Genomic DNA, 17624 nt, shown 5'->3' on the forward strand with positions numbered 1-17624 from the left:
GCTATGAAAAAATGAATTTCTCACCTTCTCACTTTTCTTACTCCCCACAAAGGTAATAAGTTGACTTCCTGAATAAGGTTAAAACTGACCATTTAGGTGTGGACAAATGCTTATCAAGTATGATTTTAATTTCAGTATGACTGATCTTGAGCTCTACTGCTGATAACTAACCAGCTCTACTGGTGATTTCAACCTGTGTAGTTCTTATGATTATTTCTAGCCCCAAATAGCAAGACCACATTTGCCACAATAGCAACTGAAATGTGTCAGGTGCACATTCAATTATAATATGATTCTTTTATCTAGAAAAAAAAAAGGCAAAGTAAGAATATGCAGCAAGAATATAATTTAACAGAGTTTTGAGAACATTCACTCCCCAAATAAAATACAGGAATGGATGAGGTGAAGTAATGTATAATAAAACAAAACTTTTGCTAAATTCAAGGTTTACCTGAAAGATTAAAGAAAAACAAACAACATATAAAAAGATAGGACATTTCATTTTTAATCAGTCAAAAAAAAGAAGAGTTCTGGACGATGTCAAATTCCACACACCATAATGCTATAGTTACACATTAAATATAATTACTATCTATACATATGCAAAAATATAAAGTTCTATTTCATACAATAAAACCTTTTATAGAAACCATTTTAAAATTAAGCAGAACTTCTCAACATTAACATGTGAGGCATAAGTCCTTCTAAGGTTCCTTTAAAGGTTTTGAAACAAAAATGCTAAAACTAAACACAATGTCCTTCTGTCAGTTCCCAAATTAAATCTACTTAAAACAAAAATTGATAGCTCAGTCATATACTACTTAAATAATATTGTTCAGCCATCTCTAGAATCCTCCATTTTTTCAAGTATGGAAACAGAACTCAAATATTCCATAATACAGTACTAAACAGATGGAATATTTAGGAAAGACTATGTTGTCATATGGCACAATATTGTTTCATTTTTTTAATACGTTTTGAAATAAATATCAGGTTTTTGTTTTACGTTTCTTCTAAAAGGCCAAAATTTTAATGTACATTAATCTTGACTGTGGTAAGACGTAAGAATGTAAAATATAACATCAACATTTTATCACAAAAGTAAAGCTGGTAACAAACTATAAAAGGAGTCAGTACTCTACTCAGATATACCCAGGGATTAAAGCTCATCGTGATAGAAATATTCATCATGAAGCTGTCTGCCATAATCTGTGGCTTCGCTGGTAAGAAACAAGTCCTGGCTCTCCATAATCTCTGCTTCAGACAGCTTTTTGTCACTATTCAAATCCACTTCATCAATTAGATGAAGAGCCTTTAAAATAAAACAAAACAAAAAGGTGTCAAGTGTAATAAGCATTTTCAGCAAGATGTTCACATTTTAATGTGATTTGATTTGTCAAAACCATTCAGGTATGCCAAGTATTCATTATTGTCTAAGTATCTAAAAATATTAACCATTGTGACCAGGTTTGTCTACGGCACCTCTCATTACCCCCTTCCTTAATTTCTGCTGGGTTCTGCCTCCTCCCAACTCAAATCCAATTCAGGATATTTCAAAGTAAAGCAAAATTAATATAACTCATTTTGAGCCCCTATAGGTAAATACAAATTTTTATTATTCTATTGTGCTATCAGATTAATACATGATACAATCTTAACTTCTTTGTCTCCTTGAAAATCTCAAACAATCTAAAACAGATCATAGATTTAAATCAAGAAATAGCAATGCATTATTCCTAAATAAATAACTCCACTCCTTCTTTCTTTGGCTTAAGATTTTGAATTTCCTTTACTATCACTTCTTAGCACCAATTTGGGGATGAGAGAGTAATTCTGTAACACTTACCTCTTCTTGTGCAATGCCCTGATTATTGGGTACTACCCAAGACAACAGCTCTTGGGGATCAAGCCTGCCGTCAGCATCTTTGTCATAATCATTCAGGAATCTATCTTTCTCAACGAGTATCCACTCTGGATCTTCACTTGCTGCTTAATATATTAAAAAAAAAAACACCAAGAACATAAACATGCATATGCAAGAATATCACATGTATCCAATAAGAAGGTTGGTATACCCCTAGAATAAAGGAAATTAATTTAAAGCTTACCAAATAAAGGAGGCCCAAAGAAACAGAAGTACTTAACTGAAAAGTCCTGAAATAAGTATAAACTCTATAGTAATTTTCAAAAGTGATACTCAAGAGTTTTTAAATTGTTACTTATTATCACAAACTAGTAATTTTGTTAACTGCTGCTACTTGTTCAGATATAGTTTTCCCAAGTTTGAGCTAGGTAATGTTTTTACGTACATCATGTGACTAAAGCTTCCTGCGTGCTCTTACAAAGCAATGCCATGTGTAATTTTAAAGTGACATTCACAGTAAGTGATGCTTTTAAGCAACAATTCTGAAAAGACAGCTGCTTTCAGAAAAAGCTGCATTTAAAAACTCCTCAAATTTCAAACACTCAGTAAGCCACCTTCCAGTCTTACTCCAGTATTTATAGGATTCTATATTTTCTTCTCTTTCAAGATCTACATGCAAGGGTACAGAAGTCTATTTAAAAATATCAACCTTTACTTCCTCACCCATTTGGATTGATGATTACATTGCATTTGTTTGAAAAGGAAGAAAAATGCTTGGATCTAGATGTGGAACTAAAAGTGAGTAAAAACAGCATTCTCAGATAAGCTTTAAGTCCCTTTGTTTCCCTTGTATTTTATTGAACTTGGCAGAACAAGGAGGAATCAGGCCCAGTTCTTCTTCCATTTTCCTCTGTCAAACAGAAATCTCAATGAGCAAGACTGTCTTTCAATTTCTTTCTTCTTTTCCCACCCCCCACTTCCACACATCCCCAAGCTACTTACTTGGGTCCCGCTTGTAGTCACCAAGAAATTCTTCCAAACTAACAAATCCATCACCATTTTTGTCATGTTCTTCTAAAGCCTCTTGAATGACAAATTCCTATTGCATGTCCGTTCACACACACACACACACACACAAAAAAATTAGTCACAAAAGTTTCAATCCCACCACCATCTGAATCAATGCTACTACAGAACTTATTTAGGAATAATTATTTTGGTTGTCCATACTTGCAAGACAATCTTTCTAAACATTGGAATTTAGAAGCAGGAATAAAACCCCAAATATTAAGTAGCTTAAAATTCAACATCCTTAAGTTTCTATTATTGAGCACTCCACTTCACCCTCCTGAACAACCTCGGCACTAAACTCACACTCCTATTTTCTGCACATTACCCTCCTTCTGAAGAATGACATATCTTACTACCTTTGTGTTCTTTAATTCCACTTTCCCTCAAATCTATTAACAACCCCAAAAGAACTGTTGTCTTAGATCTTTGAATAGAGCTGCTGTTCTACCCCCAGACCTGAAATGGGGCAGTCCCCTATAAAACCTCAACCCCCTGCCGCTTCTTCTACCAATCTACCCTGTCCACACCAGACTGCCCCCAAATCTGTTCCTCACGCTTACCAAGGCTTCTTACCAACCACTCCCCGCTGACCCAGAGATCACACCCTTTCTCGTTATACTTGATCCAAGATGACCCGTTTAATGGCCAGCTGCTTCAGTACTTCCCTTATTACATTCCTATATCCCCTTGTACCCTCTTCTTATTATGCCAATCCCCGTCTAGTACATCAGACTCACTTCACTTTCTCCTTTATTCCAGAATCAGAGAAAGATACAAAAATAGAAACTAGTCCTTGTAAATTAATTTCTTGCCATTTTGGTGGGCTCTCACTGCAGCTTGGAAGTCTATCTCTGCCTCACTTTCCCTAACATACACTCTACAGCTGTTTTTTGAAACCTCCATTTTCCTTGGGCCTCACCCTAACTCTCTCCAATACACTCTTGACAAAGACCTTCCTGTTTTTCTACACATGGTACAGGTCTTCTGAAATGCTTCCTTGTTTCCCAGCATTGCATCCTCACCTTTAATTACCTCTATATATGCCTTTTCCTCTCATCATTTTAGGCCTTTGATCTCAGCAGTTAAAGCTCTCTCCCCCTCTTCTCCCCCTCAACTGTCTTCCTAGATCCCATACTATCCCATTTCCTGAGTGCTTTCTTTCACTCTTAACTCCAGCCTCTGCCAAGGCTCCAATCTCTTTTCCACCAGCTCCTTCTTCTATGCCTTTAAAAACATTCAAGTCCCCAATGACTATGCTGCACTCTTTAGCCACCATCCTGGTTTTTCTTTTCCTCTCATAGGTTATACCTTACTGTTCTCGTTTCCTCATTACCTACTGCCACCCAAATACCTTTCAATCTGGATTCTAGCATCACAACTATAATGAAACATATTCTCAAAAGTCTACCATTCTAGTCAAACCCAGGGGCTTTATCTACATCTGTATGAAATAACACTTAAATAGAAGCTGTTGGTGTTTTTTTTTTTTTTTTTTTTTTTTTTTTTTTTTTTTTTTCTTTTTGCGGTATGCGGGCCTCTCACTGCTGTGGCCTCTCCCGTTGCGGAGCACAGGCTCCGGACGCGCAGGCCCAGAGGCCATGGCTCACGCGCCCAGCCGCTCCGCGGCACACGGGATCCTCCCAGACCGGGGCACGAACCCGCATCCCCTGCATCGGCAGGCGGACTCTCAACCACTGCGCCACCAGGGAGGCCCAACTGTTGGTGTTTTTTAAAATCAAATATTACAGAGTTTATATATAGAAACCAGGGGATCTTAACCTGGATATCCAAAGATTGGTTTTAGAGAGAGGATCTGAGAATCTCTTGAAATTATAATCCAATATTTCACGTGTATAAGCATGGACATACATAGGATTTTTCTGGGACACAGTACATAGTTTGCATCATGCTTTTTAAAGGAGTCTGTGACCCAGTAAAAGAATCACTGATCAAAATGATTATTCCTCCATTCAAGTAATCCTCTTGGGAAACAATAGACTTATTTCAATAATGTTGCCTTGGTTAAAATAATTTTTGGAACTACATGAATGAAAATATCTTTAAATTCCAAATTTTGATCCAAAGTAGAATCACTTAGTTGATCTTGTACTCCTGCCTTTTCCCATATCAAATATATCCTTAAAGGGAAAAAGGGATACACAAAAACAATTAAGGTAAATAGGAATTAATGAAATTGCTCTGAATGAGACACCAGTTTATGATTACACACCTTATACGCTGCCATCAAGGCCAACTCAGCACAAAGAACATACTTCCCCATACTGATACACCCCGTTCTGCAATGGGTTTTCATTGTTATGCAAGCCCCAAGCCTCACAGTCATCTCTGACTCTTGCCCCCCTCCCTTCCCGTGCTTAGTCAGTCAACATTCCTGTCTATGCTTTCTTCAAAATGTTGGTCAAGTCTAATTCATTCCATTGCCACCTTGTATTCCGGGGCCATAACATATAATGCCTAAATTATTTCATTGCTTTCACTGGTCATCTCCCTCCTCAGTCTTCAACTGTTCCTTATTCCCCAGGTAATCAAGATCCAACATCCTCTACCTACCATGCTAGGGCTCAAATTTTGGCCCTAATTGGCCCTAATTAAACAAATTGTGCCAATGTTCTTAAACTAGGTCATGAAAAACGTATCTGCAGCCTGGCTAACAAGGTAGCAGCATCTGATCATGACCCATTAAACAAAAAGCTACAGCTTCCCTCCCTGAAATGTCCAGGGAACTAAGCCACATGGCTGGAGGCTGATGCCAGGCAACAGACCTCAATAGAAATGTTTAGCCTATTTTTTAAAAGCCATGTCTTATATTAATCTTTACCCTCCAATAGGATAGTTTCTGTTCTCAAGAAGCTTATCAAGTCATAGGAGGGGCTTAATCAGTGTTAAATTAAACCTAGAGTCCAGCAAAATTTTGAAGAGCTGGTACTTCTTTTAAGCACTAAAGGGATGAGAGGACTCATTATGCCTTAAGTTGCAAAAACATCATTAGTCATTAGCAGCTGTACCCCCCACCCTACCCCCACACACCCTATGAAAAGAGATCCAAATGTGATACATTTTCCCAGACCAAAAGTTTTCACAAGTGATGCTGTAAACTAAATAGGAAGTTCTAGTGTTACTAATACTGAAAAACCAGAGGAAAGTCAGAAAACTACAAAAAGACAAGGAAGGCACTGAAGATAATGTGGTTATGAAACAGAAACTAGCCAGGGAAAGACTGATGCTCATATATGTTACAGAGATTAAAGAAAACTCATTCCTTACCTTCTTCCTCCCAATAAGCACACCCCACCCCACTCCACCAGAAAACCTCCTTCTTCCCACTCCTTATCTTAAGCAGGGAAAACTTTAGATCTTCCTGTCTCCCAAAATTCTGTTTGCCATACAATTCATTTTAATTACTTTGTAAAAGCAAGTTTTAAAGTTTTGGTCATGCAATAGTCATCTTGAAATGTTTCTTCCTTACCGTCATGTAATCAACTTCTTCAGGATGCTCAAAAGCAATAAATTCTTCAAGATTCAAACCAGGATCTGAATCCTGGTTAGCTTTTTCAAATCGCTTCTTGTCCTTTAAATGAAGCTTTGAAAATTAAATATTGAACACGTTTAAAGGTCTCATCCATACCATAACATCATTAAAAATACTTCGAAAAATACAACTATGTGAAATCTAAAGTACATTTACACCCATTATCATATTTTATCTTCACATCATCTCTCTGAAGGTAAGTTGGGCAAAAAACAAACATTTATTAGAAGCCGTACAGAGACACAGGCTCTAGAGTCAGAGAAACTCAGATCTGAATTCCAGCCACTAAACTCCAGCCACAGAAACTCAGATCTGAATGCCACTCACTAGCTTATTACTTAGGGCAAATTGCTTAACTTCTCTGGTCTCCTCACCTATACAGCTGGGATAATCTGACACCAAAAGCAACAAAAGCAAAAATAAACAGTGGGACTACATCAAACTAAAAGGCTTCTGCACAGCAAAAGAAACCACCAATAATAAAATGAAAGCTACTGAATGGGAGAAAATATTTGTAAATCATATATATGATAAGGGGCTGATATCCAAAATATATAAAAAACGTGTACAACTCAATAGAAAAAAAACCAAACAGTCCAACTAAAAAAATGGGAAGATCTGAATAGACATTTTCCAAATACATACAGATGGCCAACAGGTAAATGAAAAGATGCTCAACATCATAAATCATCAGGGAAATGCAAATCAAAACCACAATGAGATATCACACCTGGCTGTTACAAAAAAGACAAGAAATAACAAGTGTTGGTAAGGATATGGAGAAAAGAGAACTCTTGTGCACTGTTGGTGGGAATGTAAATTGATGCAGCTACTATGGAAAACAGTATGGAGATTCCTCAAAAAATTAAAAATAGAACTACCATCTGATCCAGGAATTCCACTTCTGGGTATTTAACCAAAGAAAATGAAAACACTAGCTCAAAAAGATATACGAGCCTCTATGTTCACTGCAGCATTATTTACAATAGCCAATATATAGTATGTCCAATCACGTAAGTTAGTTTACATGACGGGCATACATTGTCACGTGCGTGCATCCTCTACAAGTGGTTGTGCTTTTGTTTACTTTATTGTACAGTACTGTATAGAGTACAGTAGTACAGTATCTTTATTTCAAGCCCAGGATGTCCGGAAGCAAGCGTAAAAGCAGTGGTAATGTAGCTGGTACTGCTAAGAAGCACCAAGTGGTAACAATAGAAACAAAAGTGAAAATAATTGAGAGAGTGGAACGAGGCGAAAAGATGGAATTGGAGGCCCAGAGAAAGGATGAAGAGAGACAAAAAGAAGAAGTAACTAAAGAACTGAAGAGATTCACGACACAGGAAATGGCAAGGGGATTTTCTTTATTTGAGGAGGCACTGTTACTTTTCGAGGCACAGGACCCAAACGTAGGATGGTACACAAAGGCTGTAGTAGCCGTTCAGAATGCAATCCAGTGCTACCGTGTCATCTGTGACAAGAAAGAAAGAGCTACTACCCAGATATCACTGGATCGTTTTTTCAAGACGGTAGACAGAATTGAATCCAGCAAGCAACCAAAACTTGTGGCATCAGCGTCAGGTGCGAGTGCAGTTGTACCTTGCCCTCCATCTCCTATTGCTGACGATCTTTCAGCTCTATCATCTCCCACCTCCTCTCCCTCCTCCAGTAAGTAACTCTTCTTGCCTGTTCACTCGATGCCAGCCCCTGTATGCCTTCTGTCATACTGTACTACTGTACTTTTCAAGGTACTGTACTGTAAGATTAAAAATGTTCTCGTTTGTGTTTATGTATTATTTGTGTGAAAAGTATTATAAACCTATTACAGTACAGTACTATATAGCCGATTGTGTTAGTTGGGTACCCAGGCTAACTTTGTTGGACTTAACGAGCAAATCGGACTTACGAATGGAACTCATTCGAATGTAAGGGACTTATTATTCAGCCATAAAAAAGAATAAAATCTTGCCATTTGAGACAATATGAATGTACCTTGAAGGCATTATGCTAAGTGAAATAAGTCAGAGAAAGACAAATACTGTATGATCTCTTATATGTGGAATCTAAAAACAAACAAAAAATTCCCCCCAAACCAAGCTCAAGATACAGAGAACAGACTGGTGGTTGCCAGAGGTGGGGAGGTGACAGAAATGGGTGAACTGTTTTTTTTTTTAGTTTAAATAAATTGAACAATTTATAATAAATAAGAAAAAAAAAATCTGTTAAGCAATTGGGATGAGAATTCCTATCAAGCAATTAGAAACCTTAAGTATTAGGTATTAAACAAATGTTACATATTACTATTATTGATAGAAAAAATGAGATTAAAATGATTTATTGAAAGGGATGTCAGAAAAACAGCTAAAATATGTTGAACTTGGATCCTCCCTGTTCTTTCTACAGTACTACACACTATCTTCTTTAACAATCTCAATAATTTTTTTAATGTCCCCAAAGCAATAAATTTAGATTATGTATTAATTCTTGGTATGCCTATTTCTAACTATTTCTGGTCTTCAAAATGACTTTTCAAAAACACGTTAACAGGTTTCAAAAAATAGTTCTTTAATGAGAATACTTTTGATAAATGTACATAATATTGGAAGTCTACTCTTTGTAGGCTCTTTACAGTGTTAATTCTGTATGTCCAGATAAAACACATCAAAAGCTGAAAAGGGCCTATCTTGAGGTCGAGGTTAAATAATCATACCCTTTTCTACTTTCTCACACCCATCTTCCTTTTTTTCCCCCCAAGTACACTCTGATAGGAAATCAAGAAGTAGCAGCTATTAGGGACAAGGCTGCTTTTAATGAATTTCTCAAAGGTAATTCTGTGATTAAGAGCCTTGGAAGCCAATAGTGGCATATTGCTAATCCGGCATAAATTCTATTTTGAGGATTTCTGGGAATAACTTTCTATAAACTTATGTGTATTAATCTGCACATTTTTGAAAAAGTACAATTTCAAATATTTTAGAAGCTTTTAATTTATGTGATTCACTGTTGAAAAGAAATACTCTTTTCGGTTTTTTGGAATACTAGAGGTTAGCTAGCAGTCATTTACTGAAACACTAGTTCTTTTACGATGATTGATTTACAGTGGAGAGGCTCATTTCTTTCCCCAAAGAATTTGTCTTTTAAACATCCAGATTCCACTAGCCAGTTATATCCACCCAATCATGACAGGGGGAAAACAGTGTTTCCAAATAGCTGTTTTAACTTAATGTTTCATAATTTTAAATAATTAGACCAAATAATTTACATGTTATTTTCAGCTTTAACATGGGGAAAAGTAGAAAAATAAGAACTTGAGGTACTTTGTTGAGTCAATCAAGTTCTTTTTGAATAAATCACTATTCAAATACTAAGTGCTTAGATTTCCTTATGAAAGAACCCTTCAATTCAGAGCAAAAAGGTCCATGTTTCAGCAGAGGGAGTGGAATTTGGCCAAATTTGCCTATGGAAAGAAAGGATCTCTTTCAACAGCTAAGATTTCTTTAAAAAAAAAAAAAAAAGGTATTTTCTGGTTTACATTTCTCAGTTTTAAAAATAAAATGAAATAATGTGATTTTTAAAAGTTTTAGTCATTTGAGGAACACAATTTAAGAGAGACTCATACTAAAGAAGCCAATACACTGAAAGACGTTTTTCAAAGTGGCAAATTTCTAAAAGAGAACAACAAAAGACTATCAGTTTCATAAAACCTCAACACTTTTTTCTTCTGTATAAAGACCTTGTGTTCTACTGGAGAGCAGGAAGTACTATACACAGTAGTAAAAAGATAGAAACTACCATACTCGTTTATTTTATATTGTAATAGAAACTTGTGAAGAACAAAACTGCCATCTTTTGGTAGACTAAAAATTTTACATGAGGAAATATATAACCTGTGATACCAGAAAAAAAGTCTAGGTCTTATTCTGATTAACCACATGCAAGATAATATCTTACATAAATAAATATTGCTTATACATGCACATTCAGCAGCTGGCTTTAGAAGTTAGAGCAATTGAGCTTCTGCCTGGTTGGTCCTCAAACTTTAAATATCCTGCTTAAAAGTGCTGACTATACTTTCATCAGATCATAAAGAAATGCTTTTTCAGACATTTCACAGCCTGAGAGGGTCATTATTCCAGGCTATCTCTATTCTCTATATGATACATCAAAAATAAGATAAAATTCATGTATCAAATTGATTTTTGTTTTTTATTAGGCTTCCATATAGAAACATTTTATTTTATTTAGATATCCAATTACTTTTTATGATTATTTTATGGTATAATATTTAGTCTGTTACTTCGATTAAGACCGATTCATTCTTCATCCTTGATTTTTTATTTTGAATAATAATGCAGCTGTGTCTGGGTTCATCTTTACACCCCACATCCACTTTTAGTGGGTTATATCTATATATATCAGATTCTAATAAAGTATTATAAATAGAACTTCATGTAGAGACATATTCCTGTGTTGTCAAAGAATAACCATTAGGACTCCCATTGAGGGTTCATTTTAGGGATCCATAAATTCATTTAGGCTATTAAGGTCCATCTAATTCATTCTTTAAAAGTAGAGTCTTATAATCAACATGTACTGAGTACCTGGGTGGGGAACATAGCATTAGAACCAGAAAACTTTTAAAAGAAAAACGGTTCATAAATACTTTATATTAACAAGTCATGTACCTCTTCAAAGTGAAGATTTTCTCCTCAACATCATGTATTATTTCATCCCACACCCCCAACCCCCCAAAGAATACAGATTTTAAAAACCACACACGTTTCTTATTTTTGATGGGTTGCTAATTGAATCTTTTGAGTGAAAAAAAAAAAAAAAAGGACAGAATCTAATTCTAGTAAGATTTTAAAATACTGTATTTAACTTCTGTTTTATTCTCTGGCAGGGAAGTCATAATATCATAGCATGGTTTGGTTTTAGAAAAGTCTTGGAATGCGAATGATGCTTTTAAGATGAGTTAATTCCTATAGTAAAGGAGAATAACTAGTAGACAAACCCCTAACTTCATTATTATCATTTGTTTTCTTTTTAGCACTAAGTAGTGAAAAGACTGATTTGCACTCTTTTCAGTCTGCTGTAAGATGAAGACCCAAATAAGGAGAAAAAAAGGAGCAAAGACATTTTTCCCGTATATATTAAATCCTAACTCATCTAAAGCTGATACAGTTAACAAATGCCTTAAACAACTTTCAAAAGCTGATTGTATATAAATATTAAAGATAAATATGTGAATCACACATGCTTTCTTCAACAGTATTCTTTCAAATCAACATAGAAGAGTTTACCAGTCCAACTGCTACTCTCAATATTTATTACTGTTTCTCCATACTATTATCATTCCCATTTTTAGATATGAGGAAACTGAGGCATAAGGAGGTCTGACTTAACCTAAAGCTGCACCACTGTTAAGTGGTCTGCCTGAATGTGAAGCCAAGCAGACTGGCTCCAAAGCTGGAGCTCTTAACCTCCACACCAGTGGTATATGCATAGCATGTTCATAATCATTAGCAGAGAAACAACCAATTTTGAGTTAGTGATGGCCTACAGAGTTCAAGTGGACAATATGATTCTAAAATAAATAGCATATACACTGATAAAATATGGCCATGGTAAAAACTAAAAGGTAGATACTAATAATGGGATAGGTAAGTTAAGGAATAGAGGAGCCTCAAATGTTTTCCAAGCACCCTTGATTAATATTTTGGGACACAACGTTTGCAACAAGGTGTTTGGTTTTATTTTTTCCACATACAAAAAACTCTTAAAAAAAGTCTTTAGGGCTTCCCTGGTGGCGCAGTGGTTGAGAGTCTGCCTGCCGATGCAGGGGACACGGGTTCGTGCCCCGGTCCGGGGGGATCCCACATGCTGTGGGGCGGCTGGGCCCGTGGGCCATGGCCGCTGAGCCTCCGCGTCCGGAGCCTGTGCTCTGCAACGGGAGAGGCCACAACAGTGAGAGGCCAGCGTACCACGCAAAAAAAAAAAAAAAAAAAAAAAAAAAAAAGTCTTTAAAATTACCTCTGAAATACAGAAGTATTTGAAATAGTAATTTCTCAAGCTTATAGTAATTTGTCTTAAAAAGTTCCTACTAATTACTAAGTAAAAAGTCTTTAAAAGTTCCTACTGATTCCTAAATATTGTCTTCCTCAACTCTGCTTAAGAAATATATTTCAACAAATTAAACAATGAGACACAACGGAACTCATAGTGGTACTGAATCTTCAAAAATAAGTTATTTTAAATGGTGCAGCCACTATAGAAGACAGTATTGCAGTTCCTCAGAAAATTAAAAATAGAATTACCATATGATCTAGCAATTCCACTTCTGGATATATACCCAAAAGAATTAAAGGCAGGGTCACGAAGACATATTTGTACACCCACGTTCATAGCAACATTACTCACAATAGCCGAAAAGCTGAAGCAACTCAACTGTCCATTGACTGATGAATGGATAAACAAAATGTGATATATACATATAATGGAATTGTCTTTAAAGGGAAATTCCGCCACATACTACAACATGGACGAACCTTGAGAACATTAAGTTAAATAAGCTAGTCACACACACACAAAAATGTTATGATTCCACTTATACGAGGTACCCTGAATAGTTGAGTTCAGAGAAAGAAAGTCGAGTGGTGGTTGCCTAACAATGTGAATGTACTAAACAACATTGAACTGCACACTTAAAAATAGTTAAAATGTAAATTTTGTTATGTGTACCTTACTACAATTTTAAAAAATTTTAGAGTTATTTTATATAAAACTATGTGCTTAAAAATGGGAATAGGCCTCTATAGTCTTCGTAACATGATAATAAAACCAATTGTTCAATAACAAAAAAAATATTGAGATACATATTCAAAATACACTAAAAAAGCAACCCTAGAAATGAGGACAAATGATGCAGGTGAGAAATACAGATGCAAGGATAACTGAAGTAGTCCAGAATGAGTCCTAAATCTGGCTAGAAAGGAAACCATCAAAATGATCACTGAAGTGAAACAGGTGATTGCCTAGAGAACAAAGCAATCAATCTAGACCTCAGGCCTCTTGTGCTCACTCATACAGGAAGGTAAAGTGAACTGATATGATCAAAAGCTTGTGCACACGTACTCACCTGCCTAAAAGACTCCTCTTCTGCATCATCCAGAGCAGTGTTCTCATCAAAGTCGATTACGCGATCATACATCTGAATATTGTATTCATCCCACGACACACTACCATCAGTGTTTTTATCATATTCAACAAACTGTTGTTTCGCTTCTTGCACAGCATAATGTTTAAAAGATATTTGAATCCATGAACTGAGTTCACCTATGAGAATTTCCCAGAACACAATGAATGTAATAGTAATTCTGATACTTAAAAGGAGTGAGAATTTCTAAACATTCTTTAAAAGAAGAAAAAAAACTTTAGTGTATATAAACAGTGAGTGAGAACTGGCCTAGTTGTATTCATAGAAATAGGAATAGGAGGTGGGGAGAGCTATTTGGAGTCTTAAGAATGTTATAATATGTGATCTACACAGAATGTAAGCTCTTTGAGTACAGAGAGTTTTGGTATGTTTTGTTCATTGAGGTACTCCAAATCCCTAGAAAGCACCTGGCTCAACAAGTATTTATTAAATAAACTACCAATTGGCCAAAATAGCAATTGACTTTTAAAACATATTATCCAAAAAATTGCAGATAACTTTTGCTAATTATCACAGATATCTCAGGAAGCACAAATATTTGAATAACTACCCATTTATTTTAATATGTATTGGAAAAAATAGTGTTCTTCATTTATGAAAGTAATATAAAGTTTTCCTTTAAAATACATTTTACATTAAGTTGAATCAAGACCATATTAAGGGAATAATAGATAAGTAAATAGGGCCTAAATTGTGAAAAATGTACTCAAGTGACTGAAATTTGAGAAATATTGTTACAGTACATTCCCTTTAACTATGTCATAAAGCATCTGGAGGAAATTTTAACAAAGTTATGGGTAGCAATTATGATTTATGCCCTTCTTGTAATAGCTATCTGTCTTAACTGGGTACCTGAAGACATAGGGGCAAAGTTTCTAAATCGCAAATGTCCACTTTCAGATCAACTTTTAAAAATCTATCATAGAGATATTTACTATACTGCATTAAAGAAAAAAGGGGGTGGGGGAAGAAAAGCATGAATATTTGCAAGGAAGCAAGAGTACCCATTTGGTTTAAAGATAATACACCATTTGGTTTAAAGAGTGGTACTCCTCTATTGGTTTGGGGGAGGTCAGGTGAATAGAAAAGTAAAGACACTTTGTCTCTCCTGAAACTCTAAATCAGGGCAGAATAATTATGGCAACCATGTATTGAACAATTATTATATATCAGGTCCTCTATATACTTTGTCTCTAATCTTCAAAACAAGGCAATTATAATAATTGTTTTACAGTTCAGGAAACTGAGGTTAGGAATTGAGGACTCACAGCTAGTAAGTAGCAGAGTCTAGATTCAAACCCATGTTTGGCTTCAAAGCCCAAACTGAACTTAGTTGTCTCTCAAGAACCTGAGTCCAGTCCTGGCCCTTAAAGTGCAAATAAGCAAAATTCCCTGAACAGTCCTCAAGTAGAATGATCATCATGGCTTAACAGAATACAGAACGAAACAGAGGTCAGAAACAGGGGTTCATACTTCAGCTCTGCCATAAGGAATAAGTTTACCCTCTCTAGGTTTTGTTTTCTCACCTATAAAATGAAGATTTGGACTAAGTTCCTTTTCATTTTAACTTTTTAAAAAGCCTACTATTAAATATTTGAACACATGTAGGCCCATATAGATAAATAGCACCAAGTCTTCCAAATCAACTTGTTTTATGTGCTCTCTAGTGTAACCAAAGATGGACCTATTCTTATTGGATAATTAGTCTAAAGGTTCTGTTGTTTGTTTTAAGTACAAGGAACAAAACCTTAATATTCCTGAGGGCACCAATGTGAATACTTCATTGACAACACATCTTGAATTTACTAATCAGCTTATAATTCTCTCTCCAGCATCTTCATTCTTCAGATGCTGAACAGCATATAAATAAGAGTTATAAGAAAACAGCTCCTGAATTTTTGTTGAGGATCAACTTGGAAAGTTGATCGGGTTCATCACATGAATTAAGCAATGAGGTGAGGCAGGTGCACAGCAATTTATTTGGAATATTCTTTTAAGAACCTGTGCATTTCATTTCTGACTCTAGAATCTACCTAAGAGCACTCACTTTGTTTTTTTTTGTTTTTTGTTTCTTTGTTTTTTTAAGTGAAGGATATTAAAGACTGAATTAAGTGCAGGAGATATGGGTTCTAATCCTGGCTTTGCTACTCATTGGAGCAAGGCACTTAGGCCTCTGGGCTTCAGTTTCTTCATCCTTACAAAAAGAGGTGGACATAATGATTCTAAGGCCTCTACCAGTTATAATAATTTGTGATAAACATAATTCACATGCAACAGGTCCTTTTCTACTTGCTTATAAAAAGAAGCAAGTTGTTAAGATTCTAATGAAGCATATATCAAAAGAGCAATAAACCACTTAATGCCTTAAGAAGGTTTTTAGCATGTTTCTCTAAAGTAAATCATGTTGATATTGATAAAAAGTCATGTGAGGAGCAGGGCGTTTGCTCTAGGTATGACTTGCACATACCATGTAGGGTCAGTGATGTTTATATATTACTGGAGAAAGCACTGAGTGTTAGTTGGTATCCTATGTCTAAAGATTTCCAGGTATAAAACCTACTCACCATGTCCTTTTTTCCCTCTCACACAGTACCTGTAATTGGTTGAAACACTAGCAATCTACACTCAACAGACACCCTGCTTAAATGTTTGTATTTCTGTCTTCTACAAAGGGATGTTTCCATTGTTAGTTGTGTAGGACGTGCTTACTTTCGGTGAGAAAGCCATCTGAGTCCAAGTCAATTTTCTTTATGATTGACTTCAGTCTTTTGTGCTGCTCTTCGGGGGTGAGTTTAACATATTCATCGACTTCTTCCTTTGGGGGGTAAGCGATATACAGGGGGTGGTCAAGCATTACTATCAGGAGGGCAAAATGGTGGAGAAAAATAGAGCTAACCTTGCCGAGGGCTTTTGGGGTGACCCACACCTGCTCTCCAAGGCCCCTGCCCCCTACACACCCTCAGTGATCCTGCCCCTTGTAGGGAGGGTAGAAGGGATCCAGCTCCTGGGCCGCGCTATTTTCTCAGCCTTACAGCCCCCGGGGTCCACGGGAGAGTGAGCTGCGCCCCGCCCGGCCCCCATTGTCAGACTGCCCCGGCCAGGCCTCGCCCGGCCGCCCCCTTTGTCCTGGGACAAAGCCCGCGGCAGCCGCGCTGCGAGGCCCGGCCCTCCCAGCCACCGGCCTGGCCGCCTCACCTCGCCGCCCAGCAGCGCCTCGCGGTCGTAGTCGGCGCGGTGCTCTCCCCGTGGGTAGTGCAACTCCTCGGCCTCCCCGGCGCCGACTGCCGCGGCGCACAGCAGGAGCAGCCCCAGCGTAGCGGGCCTCGGGCCCAGCCGCATCGTGCCGGCCAGCCGCGGACACATAGAGAAGTGAGGAGGGAGGCAGGAGGGGGCTCAGGCCAGCGGCGGCGTTCAGCGGACGGCCGCAGAGAGGCGGCGCGGGGTACGTGGGGAGGGTGGGACGAAACGCGGACAGTGCCGTGGCCTCAGTTCCTCGGGTGATCAACGGCTGAAGCCCGAGCATCAACGGCTGCGACGCAGAAGGCAAGGCCGAGGCCTATATAGCCCCGGCGGAGGGGCGGGGCGCCAGGCTGCGCCGATGATTGGACCGCACGGCGCTGGGGCCGGGCCGCGGCGATGTGGCGGTCCGCTGCGGGCCCAGAGGCTACAGGAGGCTGGCGGTCGGGGCCGGGAGGGGAGACCCCCGGAGGAGTCTTTCCTTGCGCCAAGACGCCCTCCAAAAGACACGCCCCCACCCCACCCCCTCCCTGTCTCCGTCAGCCTCGTTCCTACCAGAAGCCCCCTGTCCACTCCGTGTGTCCGACCCGGTTTCCATCAATAAGAAAGGCTGGAGATTTGGGTGAAAATAATACAGTACCTAGGAAAATCTTTGTTTTTCCCAGTCTTTAATGTATCACTACTTA

At 37.6% G+C, this 17624-nt stretch overlaps 1 protein-coding gene across 3 annotated transcripts; it reads right to left on the reverse strand.

Annotated features, from left to right (window-relative positions):
• Positions 1 to 481: 481 nt before the first annotated feature.
• Positions 482 to 17234, reverse strand: RCN2 (reticulocalbin 2). Of its 3 annotated transcripts, none has more exons than XM_081230154.1 (7): positions 16897 to 17234; positions 16411 to 16516; positions 13624 to 13820; positions 6423 to 6524; positions 2867 to 2963; positions 1847 to 1989; positions 482 to 1312 (listed from the first exon to the last, which is right to left on the reverse strand). In XM_081230154.1, exons 1-7 carry the CDS (start codon positions 17062 to 17064, stop codon positions 1160 to 1162), a joined length of 966 nt encoding a protein of 321 aa, XP_081086280.1. In that variant the 5' UTR covers positions 17065 to 17234; the 3' UTR covers positions 482 to 1159. The 3 variants fall into 3 exon arrangements, with proteins under 3 accessions (XP_081086280.1, XP_081086279.1, XP_081086278.1); XM_081230153.1 differs by having other exon boundaries at positions 1847 to 1986; positions 6423 to 6536; XM_081230152.1 differs by having other exon boundaries at positions 6423 to 6536.
• Positions 17235 to 17624: the final 390 nt, after the last annotated feature.

The sequence above is a fragment of the Mesoplodon bidens genome (genome assembly GCF_964165515.1).
Source record: "Mesoplodon bidens genome assembly, chromosome: 3".
Taxonomy (NCBI): domain Eukaryota; kingdom Metazoa; phylum Chordata; class Mammalia; order Artiodactyla; family Ziphiidae; genus Mesoplodon; species Mesoplodon bidens.

Bases quoted from the DNA above. Each gene is read 5' to 3' on its own strand.
- RCN2 (XM_081230152.1), bottom strand. From the start codon at position 17,064: ATGTGTCCGCGGCTGGCCGGCACGATGCGGCTGGGCCCGAGGCCCGCT. The intron at 6,537-13,623 runs GTGAGTACGTGT...TAATTTTCAAAG, and splicing joins AAGAGGAGTCTTTTAGGCAG to CTTCATTTAAAGGACAAGAA. The intron at 2,964-6,422 runs GTAAGGAAGAAA...GACATGCAATAG, and splicing joins AAGAAGTTGATTACATGACG to GAATTTGTCATTCAAGAGGC.